Here is a 21,082-nt window from a genome sequence, read left to right on the forward strand (position 1 = left end):
GCAGTCGAATCGTATCGCGCGAACATCGCGCCAATTTGTTCAGGCAAGGAGGAGCGTCCCCAGACCGCTGAATGCCCCTCATCTCGTCCTCCTGAGCGCTATGCGCATCGTGGTCGTCCTCATCTAGGGATGGCCCAGTAACCGCCTGGAGGAACGAGTCCATCCGCCAGGAAGTCGACAAGGTCACATCTCTGAAGAGCCTCGCCTGGGCAAGTTGTCGAAAGGTGCGGTTGACTATCGATAGATGTAATAAGGGATTTATGCAGAAACCTGCAGAAACAGATTGATGAATGTTGAGTTTTCATTCATCTTCATTTTCCAAGTGTTTGACAAGTTAAATGACTTACTACCGCGGTTCCATGATGGGGCTGTCTATCATTTAAAATTGAAATAAGTTCGAGGGTTTAGGCTGGATCATGTACTCTTTGTGGCTAAGGAACACGTGAGGCAAGAAAACGTGTAACGTACATGTATTTTCATCTGGTTGAGCTCGCTCTGATAACACCGATAGCACTCTCCCAAGTGTTCGCTATCTGGCCTGGCGATCTCGTCATGGTCAAGCTTATGATGGTCATACCCACCACAAGGGCCCTTGAATCGCTCCCTGATCGCTTCTAATTGTTTGCTGGTGATAATCCGAATAGTTGAAATAGATTATCTTGTCGATCAGCTCGGCTGGCAGGTCGCTTAACCTGGCCATCTTGAGAAACCTTCGAGTAATCTTATGGATATGGATATGTAATTTTGAAGCGGTTAACGGTGGGACAGATTCAAAGAAGCGGTCAGCTAGGGTTAGGTAGATATCGAACTTACAGGTTCCGGCTCGGGAGGCACCTCTGCAAAAAGTTGGCGCCGACATGACGCTGCCCGGTCTGTGTACACAACACCTGCAGGCTGCCATGGTCCGTGAACAACCATCAAAGTGAACCAACAGATTGCAAAAGCATTCCATTCCAGACATTCAGATTCATCCGTCCATCAACCGTCCTCCCAAGGCGTCCCAGCCTATCCCAGCGAGGTGACCTGATGTGACACATGAGGTCACATGCCAACAACAGTCTGAACCACTGGAGACCACTGGTGTGTAGATTTGTGAATGGTATCATTTTGTATGTATTTACGCTGTTGCAATCGGTCACAATGTCAATTGACCTCCATGAGATTCAGAGAGACCTCCCATCACTGTCCACTTCGTTCCTATGAATTTCATTCGACAACATCTCGGCTCGAGGAACTCCCTGGGCAAGAACAGCCCAGAAGCAACAGCCAAGAATCTTTAGAGGTTCAGTTCCAGTAAATGCTCATCGTCAAATAGACGCACTTGCCGTGCGGAGCCCTTAGCGTTCAAGGATCGCATTCGCTCTATTACAGAACACCAGCACATACGAGACATCTTTGCGGCGCACCTCTTGGCACCGCCATTAAAGCTGACTCAGTCGACCCTAACAAGGCCCTTCCCCGACTTTCATTACCTACCTTATACGCTCTTTAATACCGGCTCTACATACCAAGCGAGATTCGGCAACAACGAAGCGTACTTGCCTCTCAACATTCACTTTTCATAGAATTACGGCAATCTGAGTCTAGAACGATGATCCAGACACCGGCAAGATACGTGCTATGGGGGTTTTGCGTTTGGTACTCAGCAGTTAGCTCAATGTCAGAAGCGAGAGAGCCCTTTGGTTTTCCTACTGGTTCGCCCCTAAATGACACCCGTACTACTGCTACCAAACTCGACCGGAGATACCTGCCTAAGCCCAGATACACCTCGGCGCGTGGATCTAGGCCTGGGTTTGTCTCAGCGCCCGGGGATGGGCATTTTTATCTTGATGGAGAGCTGTTTGATTTCAGAAGCTTCAAGTGAGCAACATTTTCCGATGCAAGTGCATGTAATAGATGCCGAGAATTGGCTTGTCCTGATACACATTTTGCATTTCCATTGTAAGCACCCCCACTCTACTCGATGGTGCGTAACAGGTCCCTCGTTATGAAATAGTTTACGCGAAATGTGTTGGATTCCATGCGACTAAAACCCAAACAGGTGTGGAGTTCCGCGCACGCGATTTAGTCGAAACCATATCAGCATTTGGAAGCCCGGTTTCGCGTACATACACTTTACATGTGGCCAACAGCAATTTCAAGGGTGGCAAACAAAATCCGTCTTCGTCACACATCCTTGGATGGGACAATTCCGCTAGTGGTATGTACCATCTGCCTCATTTGCTTAAATTTCTCGGTCGCAAAACAATTGTTAACTAGAAATTGAATGAACCATGTAATGATGACTCCGCTGTGTAAAATTAGATTGGATATATAACGAAACAAATTGGAAGAATATAGATCAAGCGTAAGGATACATTTAGTGCCATGGTCATGTTAGATGCCTTTCTTTATCTCACAATTCTTCTGACCTGCCCCACCGTGCAGATTGGACCTGGCGCGCCAACATGGGGTCAAGCTTATCATCCCAATAATTAATCAAGTAGGCAGGCCTTGTGGGAGCGTTTTGTGACTAGTTAATTAGACTAATGGTGGCATCCAAATTTAAGGACTACGGGTCTGACGATTCCAACTGGGTCGGAAATTTCAATGATGTATGTTCCAATTTTGTCACTTTTTAGCGCGCTCCCGTCCTCATCAATTTCTCCATAGTTGGTTCGACATAGATACAATATCGAAAACTATACCGTGGCACAACAGGCAGTGGATTGGTTTACAGACCGCGAAATGATTAAGTGTTTTAAAAAAATCATCTCCTTCTATTTAAACCGAATCAACACCTTCAACGGAATCCGGATTGGTAGTGACGAGACAATACTGGCGTTTGAGACGGGAAATGAAATGAATTGGGGATATCAAAACGGGTCTGACGGTAAGCACCACTAATCCGTGATCTCGAATATGTGCGACCCCGTAATTCATATTCTGCCATCCAATGATGAATCATTTGATAGCTCATGATAGGCCTGCTCCGGCAAGCGTGAGTCTATTTTTTATCTTGTTTGTTACAATCTTTCCCTGAATGGAATTGAACATAATTGGATACAAAACTACAGTGGACGATTGAAATCGCGCAGTTCATCAAGTCACTTGCCCCAAAAACTCTAGTAATGGATGGCAGCTAGTATGTCACTTTTTTCCTACGCTTGAGGCTCTCAAGTTTTGTGGTTTCTCTCATTAAACGACTATAATCCGTGATTTTCGCTCAGTTCCCGCAACCCAGACCTAGCGTGGGAAGAAGAAACACTCGCTTCGCCGCATATAGACATTTATTCTTACCACTTCTGTGAGACATTCAATTCTATCCTATTTTAGTAAGGCTGGGCGCTCTATCGGTTTTAAACAGAAAAATACGAATTCTCCTGGTTGAATATGCAGATGGGGAGGGTGACACTCAGGCTTATCATGCGTAAGAAAACTGTCATTATACAAGACTTACTGCCTTGTCAAACTCACTGACTGCTAAATGTTAATCCAGCCTGGAAAACCAGGTGCGGGCGCACGGGAAGACGTTCATCGTCGGTGAACATGGCTTTTGTGAGACATCCGGATTTGCCGTGAAAATTGTTATTCAATTTGCGTTGTGGAGCGTCTTACTATTTTGTTTTGACAACAGATGACAAAGTCGCAGTATGGGAGGCATTTTACAAAAATGTCACCTGCCCTGGTGCTCTTGTCTGGTCAATGCGTGGACATTCCGAAAATGGGGGCTTTGTCACGCACGGCGAAGGCAATAACATCTACAGCTATCACGCTCCGGGATTCAGGAATCAGACCTCCGAGAACTTTGACACCCAAGAAGCCGATGTCATTTCTTTGACTTATGATGCCAGGTGCGTATTAGATGATTTTAACTATATCGTCATGAACCATCAACGCGATAGCTCACATCAAACATTCTGATCATGGTGATATCACGTAGCTACAGAATCCTTGGGCTGAGCCCTCCTCGGAAACCAATTCCTGCGACCCCAGACGCATTCCTCGTTAGCAATGGCACACATGCAGGTATTTCATGGAGAGGAGCAGCTTGGGCGCAGGAATACCAAGTGCTTGGTGTAAGCACGTTTTGACAGAATACCCCCACAGATCTTTGGATTTTCATTAGCTGACGAGCTTGCTTTCACCAGGCTGTCTTCCAAGATGCACAATTTAGCATTATCTCAAGATACACGCCCGACAATTTTGACGACGGCCAACTTTTTGTACCACTCGATCCCACGGATCCCACGAAGCCCATTCATATCAAATTACCAGAACCGATACCTCATCAATCACATGCAGGTTGGATTGACACCAAGTGGTGCCCCCCGGGATCATCTGCTCCGTGTGGAGACATCCATTTTGACAAACAAGATGGTGATTTTCCGTACTCACTTTTCTTGCAGAAGCTGACTGCCTGACTATAAAAGGTTTTTTTTGCAGACATAAAACCTCCTATCACGTACCGGCGTCTGATGCCCATGACTGCCCCAGCCGGACAGATTTCAACGAAAAACCGCGATCTAAACCCCGCCGCTAACAACAGTTTTCCATCCGGTGGTTGGTTCTCGGTGCGTGCAGTTAGTGCCGATGGCATTCTGGGTGGTGTTTCCGAATCCATTTTTCTCAAATCACAATGGCAGGGGTATCTGGGAGAGAACGAGTGGAGTTGATGCACTTACTATAACCTTATCTTTCCAAATTGAGTTTTGCCTTTGGCATCGCACACTACAAATTTATGATTTCTACCTAGAAGGTTCAAGTTGTAACAGTTTTCAATACATTGTGAGGACTTAAGTTCTGTAAATAGGTGTTGACTTGTGGTGGGACTAATTTGTTTTAAATATTAACTTCCACAGAGTCATGGCTAATTCTTTGGAGAAGCTATATCTTTTCATTATATCTTCGCTGTTATGTACATCACTTTACTAAAGCGTTAGGGGAGTATTCATTACCTTTTATCGAGTTTTGAGCGCGAAAGCAGACGCGAAACACTATTCCACAGCGTGAGCCATTTGACTCGATCTCGGAACCACAAATACATACCTCATAGATGGAGCGGATCCGGTCATCTACCCTGGGACCTACTCTCACTCTGTCTTCCACAGCGGGCTTGTTATTTGCTTGTTCCACTCTTGCCTGCCCTCTGCCAGCGGTGGACCAGCCGGACTGCTGAGTGTTTGCAGTTTAGATAAGAATATTTGCAACTTTTGCGAAGAGGCAACTTTGCTCTTCATCCATCAAAATTATATCCCATTATATCCCATGGCAAGACATAAGGGTTCATCCAAGGCCAAGTGACCCGGGTGTGGCGAGAAAAAAGAGGTGGAATGGTAATGGTATGGCATGATCATTGACATAGACTTCACAACTCCTTTTTTATGATTTTGGCCTATGGTATTGCACACTATGAATCTAGGTAATATCTTTGTGAAAGAGGAGAAACACAATTCTCACCCAACACAACTATGCAAAACACGCTGGTGAGATAAAGGAAACTGAGAGGATTTCGGAACATCTTGAGAAAGAGAAAATGAGGAATAAGAGAAGGGGAGGAAGGGGCAGAGTCACCAGGCCAAAGCTCGGGGAATCAATGTGTGTCTCGTAAAAACCGTGCTGAAGCCACCTCAGCTTTCCGCTTGTTGAGGGTTTTGTCGAGCTGTCCCGCATTGAAACGGATTCTGAGATGTCGCAAATGTTTCCGGAGAGTCACCCGTTGGGTATTAGCCTGTGGACAGAAACTCATGAAGTGGAAAACCGTTTCCCTAGCCCCATATTGGGGCAGACAGGGTGGAAAGTCGCAAGTGCTTAAAACATGTGTGTGGTTGAGGATTACTTTTTCGATGCGGAGTTTATAATGGCGTGATGAGAAAGTGGTATGAAATACGTAGAGGACACAATTGTAGCGGGCGGCCTCGTCAACCCAGGACTCAGTTTTGTCGGAATGCCATGTCCTTCCTAATTATTCTTCTACATATTTATTTACAATCCGAAGTGAATGGGGCAACCTATGTACGACCCTTCCAAGGAGGCGGGCATGAGTTGGCCACCACATACCTCCAACACTCTTCCCGCTCTACCTGCTGTCCGTGACCAACCATCCAAGCGGACCAAACACAATTGATGATTGCAAAAGCACTCCATTATTCATCCCTGCACTTCCCTGCACGTATTTCCATCGGTCATCCCAGAGCATCCCAGAGATGTGACCTGATGTGACACATGAGGTGACATGCAAACGGGCTGGACCACTGGTGTGTAGATTGAGTGGTAACATTTTGTATGTCCATATTTATTTAAGCGTTTACCAATAGGTCACAATGTCAATTGACCTCAAAATGATCTCGGAGAGACCTCCCATTACTGCTGCTTCGTTCCATTGAATTCCCATATGCACATTCCGCAACAGCTCGTCTGAAGAATTTTTTTGAGTAAGCAACATTCCGTCAACGAGATTCAGTTCCAGCGAGTCCTTAACGTCAGATAGACAGATTCGAAAATACGAAATCCCTGGCGCTCCAGGATCTCATTCGCTCTAGAAGTTTGAAAACAGTACGTGAAATTGCTATCGGGCACTTGCTCCGCCATCAAGCAAAGTGAGTCAACGGAATCCCACCAAGGCCCTTCGCCGACATTAATCAACCATCACATACGCTCTCTAATACCGCCTACACTTTTCAGACGAAATTCGGCAAGAACGAAGCGTGTTTGCCTCTCAACGTTCTAACTATGATCCAAGCACGAGCAAGATGCCTGATATGGGGGTTCTGTCTTTGGCGATTAGCAATAAGCTCAATGAAAAATGCGAGAGAACCCTTGAGTTTGCCTGCAGGTGCGCCGTTGAACGACACGCGCAGTGATACCAAACTCGTCCGGAGATACTTGCACAAACCCAAGTACACCTCGGCGCGTGGATCTAGGCCTGGGTTTGTTTCAGCGCCTGGGGATGGGCATTTTTATCTTGATGGAGAGCTGTTTGATTTCAGAAGCTTCAAGTGAGCTACGTTCTCCGCTACAAATGTATGGAATAGACGCTTGAGAATTGGATTATCCTAATTTACGTGTTACATTTCCATCGAAAGCACCCCTACTCTACTCAATGGTGCGTAACACTGAACAGGCCTCTGGTTATTAGTCGACACAAAATTTGTTTAATGAATTGCTGGATCCGGCCTACTCAACTAGGTGTGGAGTTTCGGGCACGCGATCTAGTCGAAACGATATCAGCATTTGGCAGCCCGGTTGCGCGTACATACACGTTACATGTGGCCAACAGCATGTTTAAGGACGGCAAGCAAAATCCGTCTTCGTCACACATCCTTGGATGGGACAATTCCGCCAATGGTATGTAGGATCTGCCTCAGTTGTTTGACTTTCTGGGTCGCAAAACAATTGTTAAGTGGAATGAACAATGAAATGATGACTCCGGTGTGTAAAATTAGATTGGATATATAACGAAACAAATTGGAAGAATATAGACCAAGCGTGAGGATAGATTTAGTGCCCAAGTCCAGCTAGATGCATTGCTCTGTGTTAACATGGCAATCCATATGACCTATCCCCACTCGTGCAGGTTGGACCTAGCGCGTCAACATGGTGTCAAGCTTATAATCCCAATCATCAATCAAGTAGGCAGGCTTTGTGGTTTTTTTTTGCGACTGTTGTTGAGGTAAATTGACTAATGCTGGTGTCCAAATCTGCATACCTTTTAGGATTACGGCTCTGATGATTCCGACTGGGTCGGAAATATCAATGATGTATGTTTCAATTTCTCGGATTTTAGCGCGTTTGAATTCTCATCAATCCCTCCACAGTTGGTTCGACATAGATACAATATCCAAAGCTATACCGTGGCGCAAAAGGCAGTGGATTGGTTCACCGACTTCGAAATGATTAGGTGTTTTAAAAAAATCATCTCCTTCTATTTAAACCGAATCAACACCTTCAACGGAATCCGGATTGGTAGTGACGAGACAATATTGGCATTTGAGACGGGAAATGAAATGAACTGGGGATATCAAAACGGGTCAGACGGTAAGGTTCACCAATCCGTGAGCTTGGAGGTGTGCAATCCCGTGGCCCATATCCTGACGCCTGATGCTTAATCTTTTGATAGCTCATGACAGGCCTGCCCCGGCAAGTGTCAGTCCAAATATTTATTTATTTTATTTGCTGCAATCTCTTTGTGGATGGATTTGAACAGAATTGGGTGTATAACGGCAGTGGACGATTGAAATCGCGGAGTTCATCAAATCGCTTGCCCCCAACACTCTAGTAATGGATGGCAGCTAGTATGCTACCTTACTTCTAGCATTGAGGCTCCTGATTTGTTGCGTCTCTCCGGGTCCTGAAATTATGTATGATTTTTGCTTCAGTTCGCGCAATCCAAAGTTAGCGTGGGAAGCAGAAGCCCTAGCTTCCCCGCACATAGACCTTTATTCTTTCCACTTCTGTGAGGCAGTCGATTCTATTTTAATCTAATCAGACTGATCTTTGCGGGTAAAGAACTGAAGGTTTATGAATATATGCAGATGGGGAGGGTGAGATCCAGTCTTATCGCGTGTAAGAAAAATGGCTCTATTCAACTGCATTGTAACACTCACTGATTGCTAAATGTAAATCCAGCCTGGAAAACCAGGTGCGGGCGCACGGAAAGACGTTCATCATCGGTGAACATGGCTTTTGTAGGATACCTGGATCTGCCGCGAAAATTGTGATTGGATTTGCTCCTTAGAGCTACTAACTTTTTTTTTCCCCACAGATGACAAAATCACAGTATGGGAGGCATTTTACCAAAATGTCACCTGCCCTGGTGCTCTTGTCTGGTCAATGCGCGGACATTCCGAAAATGGGGGCTTTGTCACGCACGGCGAAGGCCATAACATCTACAGCTATCACGCTCCGGGATTCAGGAATCAGACCTCCGAGAACTTTGACACCCAAGAAGCCGATGTCATTTCTTTGACTTATGATGCCAGGTGCGTATTAGATGATTTTAACTATATCGTCATGAACCATCAACGCGATAGCTCACATCAAACATTCTGATCATGGTGATATCACGTAGCTACAGAATCCTTGGGCTGAGCCCTCCTCGGAAACCAATTCCTGCGACCCCAGACGCATTCCTCGTTAGCAATGGCACACATGCAGGTATTTCATGGAGAGGAGCAGCTTGGGCGCAGGAATACCAAGTGCTTGGTGTAAGCAAGTTTTGAAACAATGATCTGGACAGAATACGCCCATCAGATCTTTGGATTTTCATCAGCTGACGAGCTTGCTTTTAACAGGCTGTCTTCCGAGATGCACAATTTAGTATTATCTCAAGATACACGCCCGACAATTTTGACGACGGCCAGCTTTTTGTACCACTCGATCCCACGGATCCCACAAAGCCCATTTATATCAATTTACCAGAACCAATACCCCATCAATCGCATGCAGGTTGGATTGACACCAAGTGGTGCCCCCCGGGATCATCAGCTCCATGTGGAGACATCCATTTTGCCAAACAAGAGGGTGATTTTCAGTACCTACCTTTCGCGCAAAAGTCGACTGTCTGACTTGAGGATGAATCTTTTGTAGACCTGAAACCTCGTATCAACTACCGGCGTCTAAAGCCCATGAGTCCCCCACCCGAACAGATTTCAGTAAAAAACCGCCAACCAAATCCCATTGCTCAAAAGAGTTTTATATCTGGTGGCTGGTTCTCGGTGCGTGCAGTTAGTGCCGATGGTGTTCCTGGTGGTGTTTCCGAATCCATATTCCTTAAAACACAATGGCAGGCGCACCTGGGAGATATAGAGTGAAGCTGATTTGCTTACAAAGCCCTGTTCACACAAATCTTAATTATACTTTTATAGCACTTAGCATAAAATTCAAATAAATTTGTTAAATTGTTCAGAATCCTCAAAAACATAGATGATGTTAAATCAGTTTGTAAAATTTCGCCCAGAAACCTTTTCAAATTATGATTCAATTGGAACAGGGCTAATGACAAAAAGAGTCCACCCCAACTTCTATAATTCTGAGGTCCCGCTTGGACGCACCAAATTATACGTCATAAATGTGCCAAATTTATGAGCACGACCCAAAGTTTGGCCCCCGTTGCCACCAAATTTTTAAAACCCCCGGCGGTCGCGCGTCATAAATCCACCCATTTGTGACACACGCAACTCCATCGGGGGTGCTATCTGAAATTTGAAAAACTTCAAAGAACTAAGAGTATTTCATTTTGATCAGACTAAGTAACTATGATTATGTACAATAGCTTTCTGATGCAAAATGATAACATGAGAAGAATAAAAGTAAGGGAATGTACCTAAGAGCAGGAACAGAGCCGCTCTCTACTTGAGATTAAGGGTTGAGATATATTCAGAGAAAGGTTGCGTCGGTTGTCGACAGTCTGCCATGGGTGACGTTTGTTGTTAGCTCATGTCACCTCTCTGATCTCTCCTGAAGGTTCATTTAAGCCTTACTTTAGCTGGTCTTTGAGACCTGAGTGATTTCACTTGGCGTCGGCCAATTGGCGAAGTAGCGACACAACGCAGTCTACAAGAATAGACACGTTGCATCAGCTCCTTGTTTTGCTTTAGCCTCTTCCAATATTGGAACTCAAAACTTTTACCAATATTGCTTCCTGCTCTTTGAGCCGTATCAAAGTTTTTGGTCTGCGTGTCTTCGACGTTTCTGTCTAGGATTGCGGAATAGAGCATTAGCATCTATCTGATCAATCTCGAGTCTCTGCAGCCGCTTACCTTTGGTGCTTGCTGAGATTCTCGTGATGAGAGATTGGGGGCCTGGATTTTCCGTGAGCCTAATCTTGCTGCTTGCGTGCGTCGGACCTGCTTGCATCAAAAGATGATTTCAGTTTGACGACTCCCGCGGCGCTAATTTGGACTGCGGAAATGGTTCGCTTTTGCTTACCAGATTCCGCAGCTAATTTAGTTCACGGCGTCTTCCTCAATTTATGAGTTAGGCGCCGTTCCCCTAAGCTGGTATTCTCACAAATTTAGCTTGTGTTGGGAGCCTTGGGAGCTCAGGTGATGCCAAACATGGCAACACCTGGGCTCCTCAATAGCCCCTGTGATACCCCAACTTTTGTTGACATCTCACCACCCCAAACACACACTCCCTCAAAAACCCAGCCACTGATTCAATTAGATGCACTTGGGGCTTGGTGAAAGCTGAGTTTAGCTCTCAGGATACCTCATGTGTGGTGGATGCCACAGCAAGCCACATCACCTTGGGAGCTAAACATGGCAAAAATTGAGCACTGCGGAAAGCTCCTGCGGTGGAGCTGCTCTAATGGTGTATCCAAACGGGAACACCAAATTTTACATAGATTGCCTTTGAAAAGATTGGATTTGATATTATACCGGACATATTTGGACACTTTCAAAAACAAAAAAATGGTAGAACCTTGCAGATCCCATATCTTTATGTTTGTTTCAAGCTGTGGTGTCCACACCGTTGCAGAAGTTTTAGGATCACAGATGTCTCAAGAAGGCAGACTTCAAGATGCAGAAGGTGCAGCGGGATATTCAAGGTTCCGCCCCAAAGTTCCAGCAGTGGGTTGGTTTGCAAGGTCCGCCGTAGACGGAGTTCAACATTCATGGTTTGATCTGAGCAATAATCAAGTTTTCTGGCTCCAACATTAATGTTTCTTGTTTTTGACAGTTTTTTGCTTTATTTTTGTTTGTGTTGTTGTGAGGTCTGTGTGCTTTTCACGGAGATAATGAAACCTCCTGTGACATTTTCAGCCCAGAGTTCAAGTGTGATTCCACACTTGGAGAATGGGTTGGCATGGGGAATTTCTGATCCAAAGAATAACCATCAAACTTTTTATCAATCTTCATTGTTTGAGTTTTGTGGAGTCTGCTCTACCATTTTTTTCTTTGTTTCTGGACCTCAAAAAACCATCCAAACCACCATCAGGCTTCCAACCTTGGAATATCTTGTGAAACCTACCCAACCCAAGCTATACCTTTCAATTCCTTTTGTGCATCATCTGGACCAACACAGAGGGCAAATTAAACAGCACTTTCTTGCCCTCTCCCAACTGCCTCCGCCTAGGATGAACAGAGTCCCATAATTATTAGTCTTGAAAGGTGTTGCCCAAGGATAAATCTAATCCCTCAGAAATCATCCTCTAGACAATGGTCAGGGAGTATACTTCAAAAACAAAGCTCATATTTGGAACCAGAGAGAGCTTTTTACCTTTCATGCCACTGATGGTGGTGAGATAATTCTGCCCTCTGCCCAAACGGAGGGACAAAACAAGCACCAGACTGTTACACAAGCTGCAATTAATTGTGGGCTGTGGAATATTGAAGCCCAAAGTATATCTGGAAACTGAAAATAAATCCATAAAACAAAACAGAAAGAAAATGAACTGTTCAAAGCTTCCTGGAAAATCCAATAATATAATATGCCTTTCATTTGCGCACCAGAAAATTATTTGCGCACTAGGATTTTGGTGATCCCACACGCTCAAAACAGCAAGGAATCAAATTCCACATGGCAATTTCCAGGTTAATTTTCCATAGCATGTGCCAGGAGTGTCCTGCCTTGGGAGAGCCCCCCAAAAATCAGCACATCCTTTGCGCATGAGAAAACTTTACTTCCCGGCCAAGAGGGAAACTGTTGAGAAGTTTGAGTATCCTCTTACTGGATGACTTCTGGTCAAGATCTATCCTCTTACTGGATGACTTCTGGTCAAGATCTGTGGGCCTCCCAGAAAAAATCTACAAAAGGTAGATTTCCCTCCAAAACCCTAGACCTTTTGCCAATGGTGATTGGTGGGTAGATATGTTACCAATAAAGGTTACATAACAGTTTTCAAGCCTTTAATGTCATGTAATGTCAAAAGTGGAATTATTGAGGTTTCTACGTGTGTTTCAAGAAATCCATTTTTTAGTCTCTAAAGGGGCTTTGAGGGTTGTGAAAGGGGTGTGATGGTGGTCTTCCCCTGCAAGCAATCTGGAATCCCTGTGACATATTGACCAAATTTACAAGTTATTTCAACCTGATTGGTGGCTTTTTTTGTAATTTTAAAATTTCAGAATACGTAGGAAATCATCAGGATTCTCAAGCTGCCATTGGACTCTCAAATTTTGGAGAGTTTGGGGGTCATTTGAGGGGTTTCATGGTATTTCCAGCCTCTGAGGGGTTTTATGGTCTTTCCAGCCATTTTGCTGGTACTCATCACGCAAGAACTCCAAAATTGTGTGCAAGTCAGAGGGGTGCTTGCATCCTAACTTATCACAATCACCTTGCTTCAGGGCCCAGGGGCCAAGGTACCCGGTGCGCCAAAGCCGCCTTGCAAAGCAAGACTTGAAAGAGGGGCTTGTGAGCAATTTCTAATTGGTGGCCTGAGAGTAAGGTTGAAAGTGGGTTGGGTCAACCTGCCAGGCACCTGACCCGTGTTGTGTCTGGGGCCGGGTTTGGCTTGGCTTTTGTCTCAAAAAATGGTTTTGGTTTTTGACCCAACCTGCCACAGATCACCCACTAGGTTTTGGGTAGGGTTTGGGCAGCCTATTTCCTAATTGGGTCAGCCAGTGACCTAACTATGACGCCTCCAACAGTCAAGTTGGGGGTTTTTGGCGCCTAATAGGTCGGGCCAACCCAATACCTGTTGGGTTATCCCATGCCCCAAAACCAACCCAACCCAAAATATTATGATGTTGGGTTGGGTTTGGGCAGCATATTTTCAAATCTGCCCTGACCTGACCCGACCCACACTAAATGTTGGGTTGGTTTTGGGCACTATTTTCCAACCCAAACCCAACCCGGTTTCATCCCTACCTGAGAGAATCCGCATCAGGTGCCAAGTTAGCCCGCATTAGGGCACTTACTTTGACCCCGCACCTGCATCAGGTTGGATCAACCGGTGATCAACTTGACCCAGAGCTCCATTTGGAACTAGTGGGGTCTAGATTTAGACCCCGCTAATTCTGGTACTGATCCCAAAATGAATATTCATCATGCTTGTAAGCATGAGATTTGTGTGTTTAGGTGCCAAACACATAACCTCTGACAGCCTTGGACCCGCTAATTCCCACCCATGCACATGGCCAATTGGAATAGCCTATTCCAATTGTAATCCAAGCTAGTTATCCCAGGCTAATCTATCCACTGATGCAGATGCTCTGAGAGCTTGGGCTTTGTGGCTTTTTTGGCCTCTTGGGATCTCTCAGGCTTATAGCTCCCAAACCATCAGGACAATCAAAATGCTGTGAAGTTCCTCATGAAGGCATCCATCTTGCCTCTGCAGAAGTCCTTTTTTTGCATATTTTGAAGAAATAGTATCCCTTCCCTGGTGCGTTAGTGAGAGTCTCTCTCAGCTTGTATTTGGCAGTTATTCCATAATCAGTGGTATCCCTTATACTGCGGGTTGTACAGATTGACCATTTGGCACCTTGTTCAAATTGTACAGGGGTCGTAGCAGCCACACATCCACACTGATGGTCCGATGGATGAGAGGAAAGGTTGCAGAAAAAGTAAGATTAATCCCAGGGCCATCTCTTGGAAAAATAGAAATTTCAATAATTTATGGATGGCGAAGTACACAACCCCTAGACATCTGTTGAGTGCAGAAATATGGATAAAAATCAGGCCTTTCGGCTGGTCTATTAGGCTGAAAGAATTTCCTCCAGGAAGGTGGGGCAATGTTAAGGGCAGGTTTTTCCCTGCCAAAGCGCCTCAAGCTCACAGGCTAAAATTCTGACATTAGTCACAAGTCCCTCCTTCGGAACATTTAAGGTGTTCAAAGTTGAAATCATAAAATTTTCATTACATAAAATCATAAAATCATAAAACTTTCTAATGATGATTCTATATGTACCATTTTAGAAATGTTGCTCTAATTTGAGTGTTTGGGTGTACATATTTTTTTCACCTCAGAATTTTATGATTTTATGGTGTTATGATTTTATCAATGTCAACTTTGAACACCCTAATTGTGTTAAGTTAGGCTCGCACCCCGCGAGCACGGGAACTTCTGTTGATGCACAATTTAGTTCGGGCCACCCAGTCGCTGCAAGATTAGACAAGGCAAAAGGTCGGGGATGAGCCCCGGCCCTTCAGGGTGCTAAGCGGCTTCCGGGTCCCCTGCACGGGGCTCCGGTTAAGCTCCTTTTGGGCACCAGGATAATTTTCTCTTCGCTGTACTCCATCTCAACTACAATTTCCAAGCCATTTTCACGACCAAAACGAAGAACGGCAACGAATTAGAAGAAGGCCCTCAAACACCACCGACATGTCCGCTGAAATGACCGAGCTGCACCATCTGCTCATCCATGCCATGCTATTACGACGCGTGGCTCCTTACGAGAAATGGTTGGAGGTGTGGAAGAAATCGGCTGGTATTCTTGGAAGTGAGCGAAATTTGATTTGATTCTGTCAGAGTATAAGCTATAAACAACCTGATCCTTCTAATCTTTTTCACTTACAATGCTCCTGTTTTCCTCCATAGCTGAAGTGACAGATGGTGCTTTTATTTCTTTTTACGGAGAAATCAACGAGCGAATCGAACGATTTGGTTTCCGTATCGATATCCTTTCCGACGAAGGTCTAGGACCAATCGATATGGATGAAATCGAACAAGAATCCAGTAGTACTCGACGTCTAAAGACGAAACGTTGGATGGCCATGGTAAGCTCGTCCCAAAGAAGTCCCCAAGAGCACTTCAAGCTAAATATTAAGTTTTCGGGTCTTATGGTTTTGGGGGCTAAGGTTAACACTAGATCAGATGGGACTGCAAAATTTGGAACTGATTTCAATCCGACCGAGATTAGCTTGTATAAGAAGATGGTCGACCGGATTATTCTTTCAGCAAATTACAGATATTGCATTTCTCATCATGACTGCTTACGACTTACTTCTACCTTGAAACCAGTCATGAAAAAGAGTGATGCCGAAAAATTCTTATGCGTATTGGTCAACCGAGGTATGCCCAAATTTGAACCTGCCGCTCTACCCGACTCGTTCTCTATGATCTACTTGGGCAAGGACAGGTATCAGCGCATCTTATCATGATTTGTGTGATATAGGCTGGTTATCAAAATCCAGAACTGGCTGCTATTCCCTCTCGATCCGATCAAAACTAGAATTGAAATCGTACATCGATGAAAACTACAACGAGGAAGACAGGCCACCGCAATGTGCTGCATGTAGAGAAATAGTCATGCGAGTTAAGTCATGAGGATTCCCTTTCCCATTTTCATCGTCCAAAGGCAGAGTAGATTGATTTTTATGCTTTCTATATTTGATGTTGTACCCTCGTTGTGCCATATCTTGCACCATTTCTTTCGTCAAAAGGGGTTCAAATGTCCGAATTCGGAATGTCCGAAAGCAATGCATGTAATGTGTATAGTTAACCAAACGAAACAAGCCCACGTATGTCCATCATGCAAAAGGTATAATTTTCTCATCACTCCGAAGACATCTGGAAGAAAGATCTCTAACCTGATTGCTTTATTCAGCCCATTCAATTACAACACTATGATAGGAGAAGATGCGCCGAAAGGAGCAAGTCGAGCTACTGTAGATGAAGGCGATGCGGAAAACACATCGACTCAAATCACGATCGAACGAAATGAAAGACGACGGAGTAAACGGTCTCGACTTCAATCAACCCAAGAGCTAGATGAGGAAGATGAAGATGACGGTTGACCTAGAAGGCAGGCTTTTCTTCGAGTCCAACTCCACCCACCCGGCAACCTGGCTGCGATCAAGAAAGCTTTTTTATCCCTTCGCACCGGTAATATTTTATTCGTCTAATAACCACTTCATTTGTACCAGAAATTTCTGATTTGCTATGCCAACGCTGGCTCAACTTACGTTTTCTTGACGCTTATAACAGAAGATAATTCTTGACGCTTATAATATGTGAGATTGATGAACCCTGCCGTTGAAGTATTTGGTTTGGGCTCTGTCTTGCCCCCCACAGTACCATTTGTTTTCGTTCATGTTACCAAGAAATCATCGACTGGCCCCTTGCACACTTCTTAGACAGAATGATACTAAGCCAGGTAGCTTCAGGATTGCAGCCAGAACTATTGATGATGAATAAAGATGATGATCAGAATGACCAAAACAATAACCACATGAGGTCAAGAAAGCATCCCAATGTAACAGCAATGATAAAAACAAAAATAACAATCATAATCAAACCCAAAATGATGCCAAAAAAACGATGCTAATAAAGGTTGTATTGGTAATGAGATAGGGAGACTTGCTACCAGCGGGGTTCATGAAAGGAATCTACAAAACTTTGGGATTGACAAGACATGTTATCATAAAATATCAGAGCTACATCATTACGGTTTGGGTGATTCAGAGTGAACCCTACGAATAAAATGTTATGCATGTGTGGAGAATAAATATGCTTGCTAATAGATTTAACTATAGGACATGAAGGATTGACAGCTGTGTTATATGCAATGAGACATAGATGCTATGAGTTGAGGAAAATAAAAAAATGAAACTCTTCAACACGGATCTATTTGTATCTTGGATGAAATGGTAGTTGAGATAGAATTTTGTCCACTTCAACATTTGACTTCAATGATTTTGATTTGCATTCCATTCTGTATTGAGGAAAACAGACTGAGAAATACCTCCGGGAATCCCATCGGCGCTAATTGCGCGAACGGAGAACCAACCGCCAGAAAATGAGCCCTGAGGTTGTGGGATCGTTGGAAGAGGTGGACCCATAGGAAGCAGACGCCTGTAAATGTCTTGAGCAGCACCTATTGGATCGGAGAGGATCGAGGGCTGGGTCTGATTAGAAAGCGGCTTTTGAGGGCCGTCATCTTTTTTTGCGAAATTGACGTTGATGGGGCAAGGTGCTGGCGATCCTGGTAGACACCACTTGGTGTCAATGTAACCTGCATGAGATTTTTCAGGCAAAGACTCAGGCAAAGTGATTGTGATTGGTTTTGTAGGGTCTGATGGGTCGAGTGGAACGAAGAGTTGGCCAGCTTCAACATTATCTTGCATGGCTTGCGAGATAAGATTAAAGTGCAAATTTTGAAGGACGGCCTGAGAAAAGAGATCATCAGTTGATAATATGGCACCTTCGAAACAAACTCTAGGATCAGATATAAAAGTCTCCTTACACCAAAGATTTGGTATTGTTGCGCCCAAGCTGAGCCTCTCCATGACAGACCGGCATGCGTGCCATTGGTAACAAGGAATGCTTCTGGGGGGCCAGGTACCGGTTTGGGTGGTGGCTCTAGCTCAAGGACGCGATAGCTGTTTGGTGACCACGGCGAAAAATAAAAATCCTCAGTGAGCTGTCTACGAAGCGCTATTTTGTATAAAAAAAGTAGGAAAGATCTACCTAGCATCATATGTCATAGAGATGACGTCAGCCTCCTGAGTGTCGAATTTCTCTGAGGTTTGATTTCGAAATCCCGGAGCGTGGTAACTAAAGATGTTGTTACCTTCGCCGTGTGTAACAAATCCGCCATTTTCGGAATGTGGACGAAGTGACCAAACAAGGGCACCGGCGCAAGTAGCGTTTTTGTAAAAAGACTCATACACCTCAACTTTGTCATCTGTGTTTAAAGAAAATACGAATTAGACGGCTGACTGAAGTAGCAGTTTACTACAAACGCACAAAAGCCGTGTTCGCCGACGATGAAAGTTTTTCCGTGCGCCCGCACCTTTTCCTCCAGGCTGGTGTTTCATGTCATCGTCAGCTCATTTCGCAGCCATTTGAATAAACATAAGTAATCAGAATTATACCTCGGATAGGCCCGAAGATCGCCCGTACCATCTGCATGTTAGTTCACGTGAAGTCAGCTCTCTCTTCTTTCTATCAACAAAGTCATTAGCCTTGCTGAAGTCCAGTAGAACCGAGAGGCTTACAAAAATGATAAGAATACAAGTCTACATAAGGGCAATCCAACACTTCGTCTTCCCACGCCGCTGCTGGGTTCCGCGAGCTGCACAGAAAACGTGCCATGGGTTAGTGGCTTCTAGTTTTTCGGAACGACAATAATGTCCCGTTTAGATTGATTGACGTACTAGCTGCCATCCATTACCAAAGTCTTTGGAGCAAGTGACTTGATGTGCTTCGCGATTTCAATCGTCCACTACGTTTTGACCGTCAACACCGGTCAGATATAACTTAACCATTTCTTCATGTATTGAAAAAAGGGTTGGACTGACGTTTGCCGGGGCAGGTCGGTCGTCTAGAAACATGCAAGTTTGCCAGTTTGGGCGTCAGAGTGTGCACAAGAAATTTCTGGATATGTAGTAAAGAATTGGACGTACGAATAGTTTGATTTTCCCTGCCCCAATTCATTTCATTTCCCGTCTCAAATGCCAAGATCGTCTGGTCATCTCCGATACGGATTCCATTGTATGTGTTGATGCGGTTGAGGAAGTAGGTAATTATTTGTTTATAGCCCACTATCATTTCGCGGTCGGTGAACCAATCCACTGCCCGTTGGGCATCCGTGTAGTTTTGGATATTGTACCTGTGTCTTATCAACTGTGAATTAAAACAAAAGCACTCAACAGCCTTGAAATATGGATAAAACAACGAGGAAATTTAAAAATACATCATTAAAATTCCCAACCCAGTTGGTGTCGACAGGCCCATAATCCTGATTGGCATGATAAGTTAGCCTCCAGAAGAAGTTTAATTTTGCTTAACCTATCAAGTACTTACTTGATTAATAATGGGGATTATAACTCTGACACCATGCTGGCGCGATAGATGTAGCCTGTGAAAATGGATTACGGGAAGGATCCTTTCAGCATCAGAGAATGAGGATAAATTGACAATGGCGCTGGATCTCACGCTTTATCTATACTCCTCCAATTGGTTTCGTTGTATATCCAATCTGATTTTGATTAGGAAAATCAGTTTGTTAGCATTGCTTTGTCCGTCTGAAAAGATGGAGCTGATACGTAAGGTGAAAATCTTACCATTGGTGTAGCTATCCCACCCAAGAATGTGTGACGAGGACGGTGGCTGCTGGCCGTCTGAGAACATGTTGTTGGCCACATATAGCGTATATGTGCGGGTCACTGGGGTCCCAAATGCCGAAATCGTTTCTACATAGTCACGTACTTGAAAATCTACACCTGTTTGGATACGGCATATTTTCAGCATCCAGTTATTTGGGAAGAAAAATCGACGACTGTTCCGCACCGCCTAACAGAGTGGGGCAACTTAAAGACAAGAAGGCATAATTAGTTCAACAAAATTCTTTAATTCAGCACACAATGGCAAGGTATTCCAAAGCACGCAAGGGAAAGAAGAGATTGAATTCACTTGAAGCTCCTGAAGTCGAAAAGCTCGCCATTGAGGTAGAGATGTCCGTCCCCAAGTGCTGAGACGAATCCGTGCTTGGACCCGAGTGCCGAGACAAAACCTGCCGGAGACGAGTGGGTGCCTGGCAGTCGTGAATTGACAAGGGTGCTGGTTGAAAAGGGCCCTACGGTGGTGTTAAAAGGAGTTTGTACATTGGCCATCGAGTCCACCGCCAATTGCAACAGGCAAAAAGCCCAAGATAGGTAGCCTGCTTTCGCTTTTAGTGCCATCCTTGCAAATGAGTGCCTCGGATTTGGAAGATAGTGTTTGTTAAAGGACGGTGTCCAAAAGAGAAGGCAGGGATGTGCTTGGTATTTATTCACATTGATCAGTGGAGGGCAATCAACAAGCGGACTGATTGCTCAAGGCGTCAGGGTGAAGGGGCAAGTTGTTCCAAAGTGTGCTTCATGGAGCTCAGGGACAATACCTGGTATAACCGAGTGGATAGGATTGCACTATGACTCTCATACTGAAAACGAAACTTCCCAAAGCAGACATCGATGCCAAACCCCGCGGATGACGGGTTCGACTTGACATAATCTCCCTGGAGCTGACAGGTTTTGAGTTCGATGGAATGTTTCATTTGAGTCGAAGCAATAGGAAGCAATTCTTTGCCGACCTCGGTGGCATCCTTCGTGCTGAAGAAGTTACAGCGAGCCTCAGTTAAAGCTGTTACCCAAACCCCGCGCCTCGGGTGTTTTCATGGGTGATAACACCCGGGTGTCGGTCCAGTGGACTCCACGGGATTGTCTGGAAACACCCCCATAC

The 21,082-nt window shown here is 44.8% G+C and overlaps 3 protein-coding genes across 3 annotated transcripts; 2 read left to right on the top strand and 1 right to left on the bottom strand.

Moving 5' to 3' along the window:
- Nucleotides 1-2,727: 2,727 nt before the first annotated feature.
- Nucleotides 2,728-9,791, top strand: PtA15_6A696 (uncharacterized protein; the record flags this gene model as incomplete). The annotated part of the gene is made up of 27 exons (XM_053170428.1): nt 2,728-2,872; nt 2,955-2,980; nt 3,057-3,124; nt 3,210-3,286; nt 3,379-3,409; nt 3,479-3,537; nt 3,617-3,833; nt 3,923-4,058; nt 4,131-4,284; nt 4,426-4,553; nt 6,664-6,977; nt 7,065-7,084; nt 7,168-7,326; nt 7,425-7,467; nt 7,556-7,610; nt 7,695-7,739; nt 7,797-8,016; nt 8,099-8,124; nt 8,206-8,273; nt 8,358-8,434; nt 8,514-8,544; nt 8,608-8,666; nt 8,744-8,960; nt 9,050-9,185; nt 9,273-9,501; nt 9,568-9,695; nt 9,768-9,791. 27 exons carry the CDS (start codon nt 2,728-2,730, stop codon nt 9,789-9,791), a joined length of 2,892 nt encoding a protein of 963 aa, XP_053021621.1.
- A 5,450-nt stretch (nt 9,792-15,241) lies between these two features.
- Nucleotides 15,242-16,656, top strand: PtA15_6A697 (uncharacterized protein; the record flags this gene model as incomplete). Its single annotated transcript, XM_053170429.1, has 6 exons — nt 15,242-15,359; nt 15,458-15,636; nt 15,718-15,931; nt 16,035-16,174; nt 16,303-16,400; nt 16,467-16,656. The coding sequence occupies 6 exons, from the start codon at nt 15,242-15,244 to the stop codon at nt 16,654-16,656; spliced, it is 939 nt and encodes a 312-aa protein (XP_053021622.1).
- Nucleotides 16,657-17,547: 891 nt separating this feature from the next.
- Nucleotides 17,548-20,812, bottom strand: PtA15_6A698 (uncharacterized protein; the record flags this gene model as incomplete). The annotated part of the gene is made up of 16 exons (XM_053170430.1): nt 17,548-18,027; nt 18,105-18,240; nt 18,329-18,545; nt 18,608-18,666; nt 18,736-18,766; nt 18,859-18,935; nt 19,018-19,085; nt 19,162-19,184; nt 19,267-19,486; nt 19,557-19,601; nt 19,667-19,721; nt 19,799-19,841; nt 19,927-20,085; nt 20,153-20,172; nt 20,276-20,668; nt 20,742-20,812. The coding sequence occupies 16 exons, from the start codon at nt 20,810-20,812 to the stop codon at nt 17,548-17,550; spliced, it is 2,097 nt and encodes a 698-aa protein (XP_053021623.1).
- Between the last annotated feature and the right edge of the window lie 270 nt (nt 20,813-21,082).

Source organism: Puccinia triticina, chromosome 6A (assembly GCF_026914185.1).
Source record: "Puccinia triticina chromosome 6A, complete sequence".
Lineage (NCBI taxonomy): Eukaryota > Fungi > Basidiomycota > Pucciniomycetes > Pucciniales > Pucciniaceae > Puccinia > Puccinia triticina.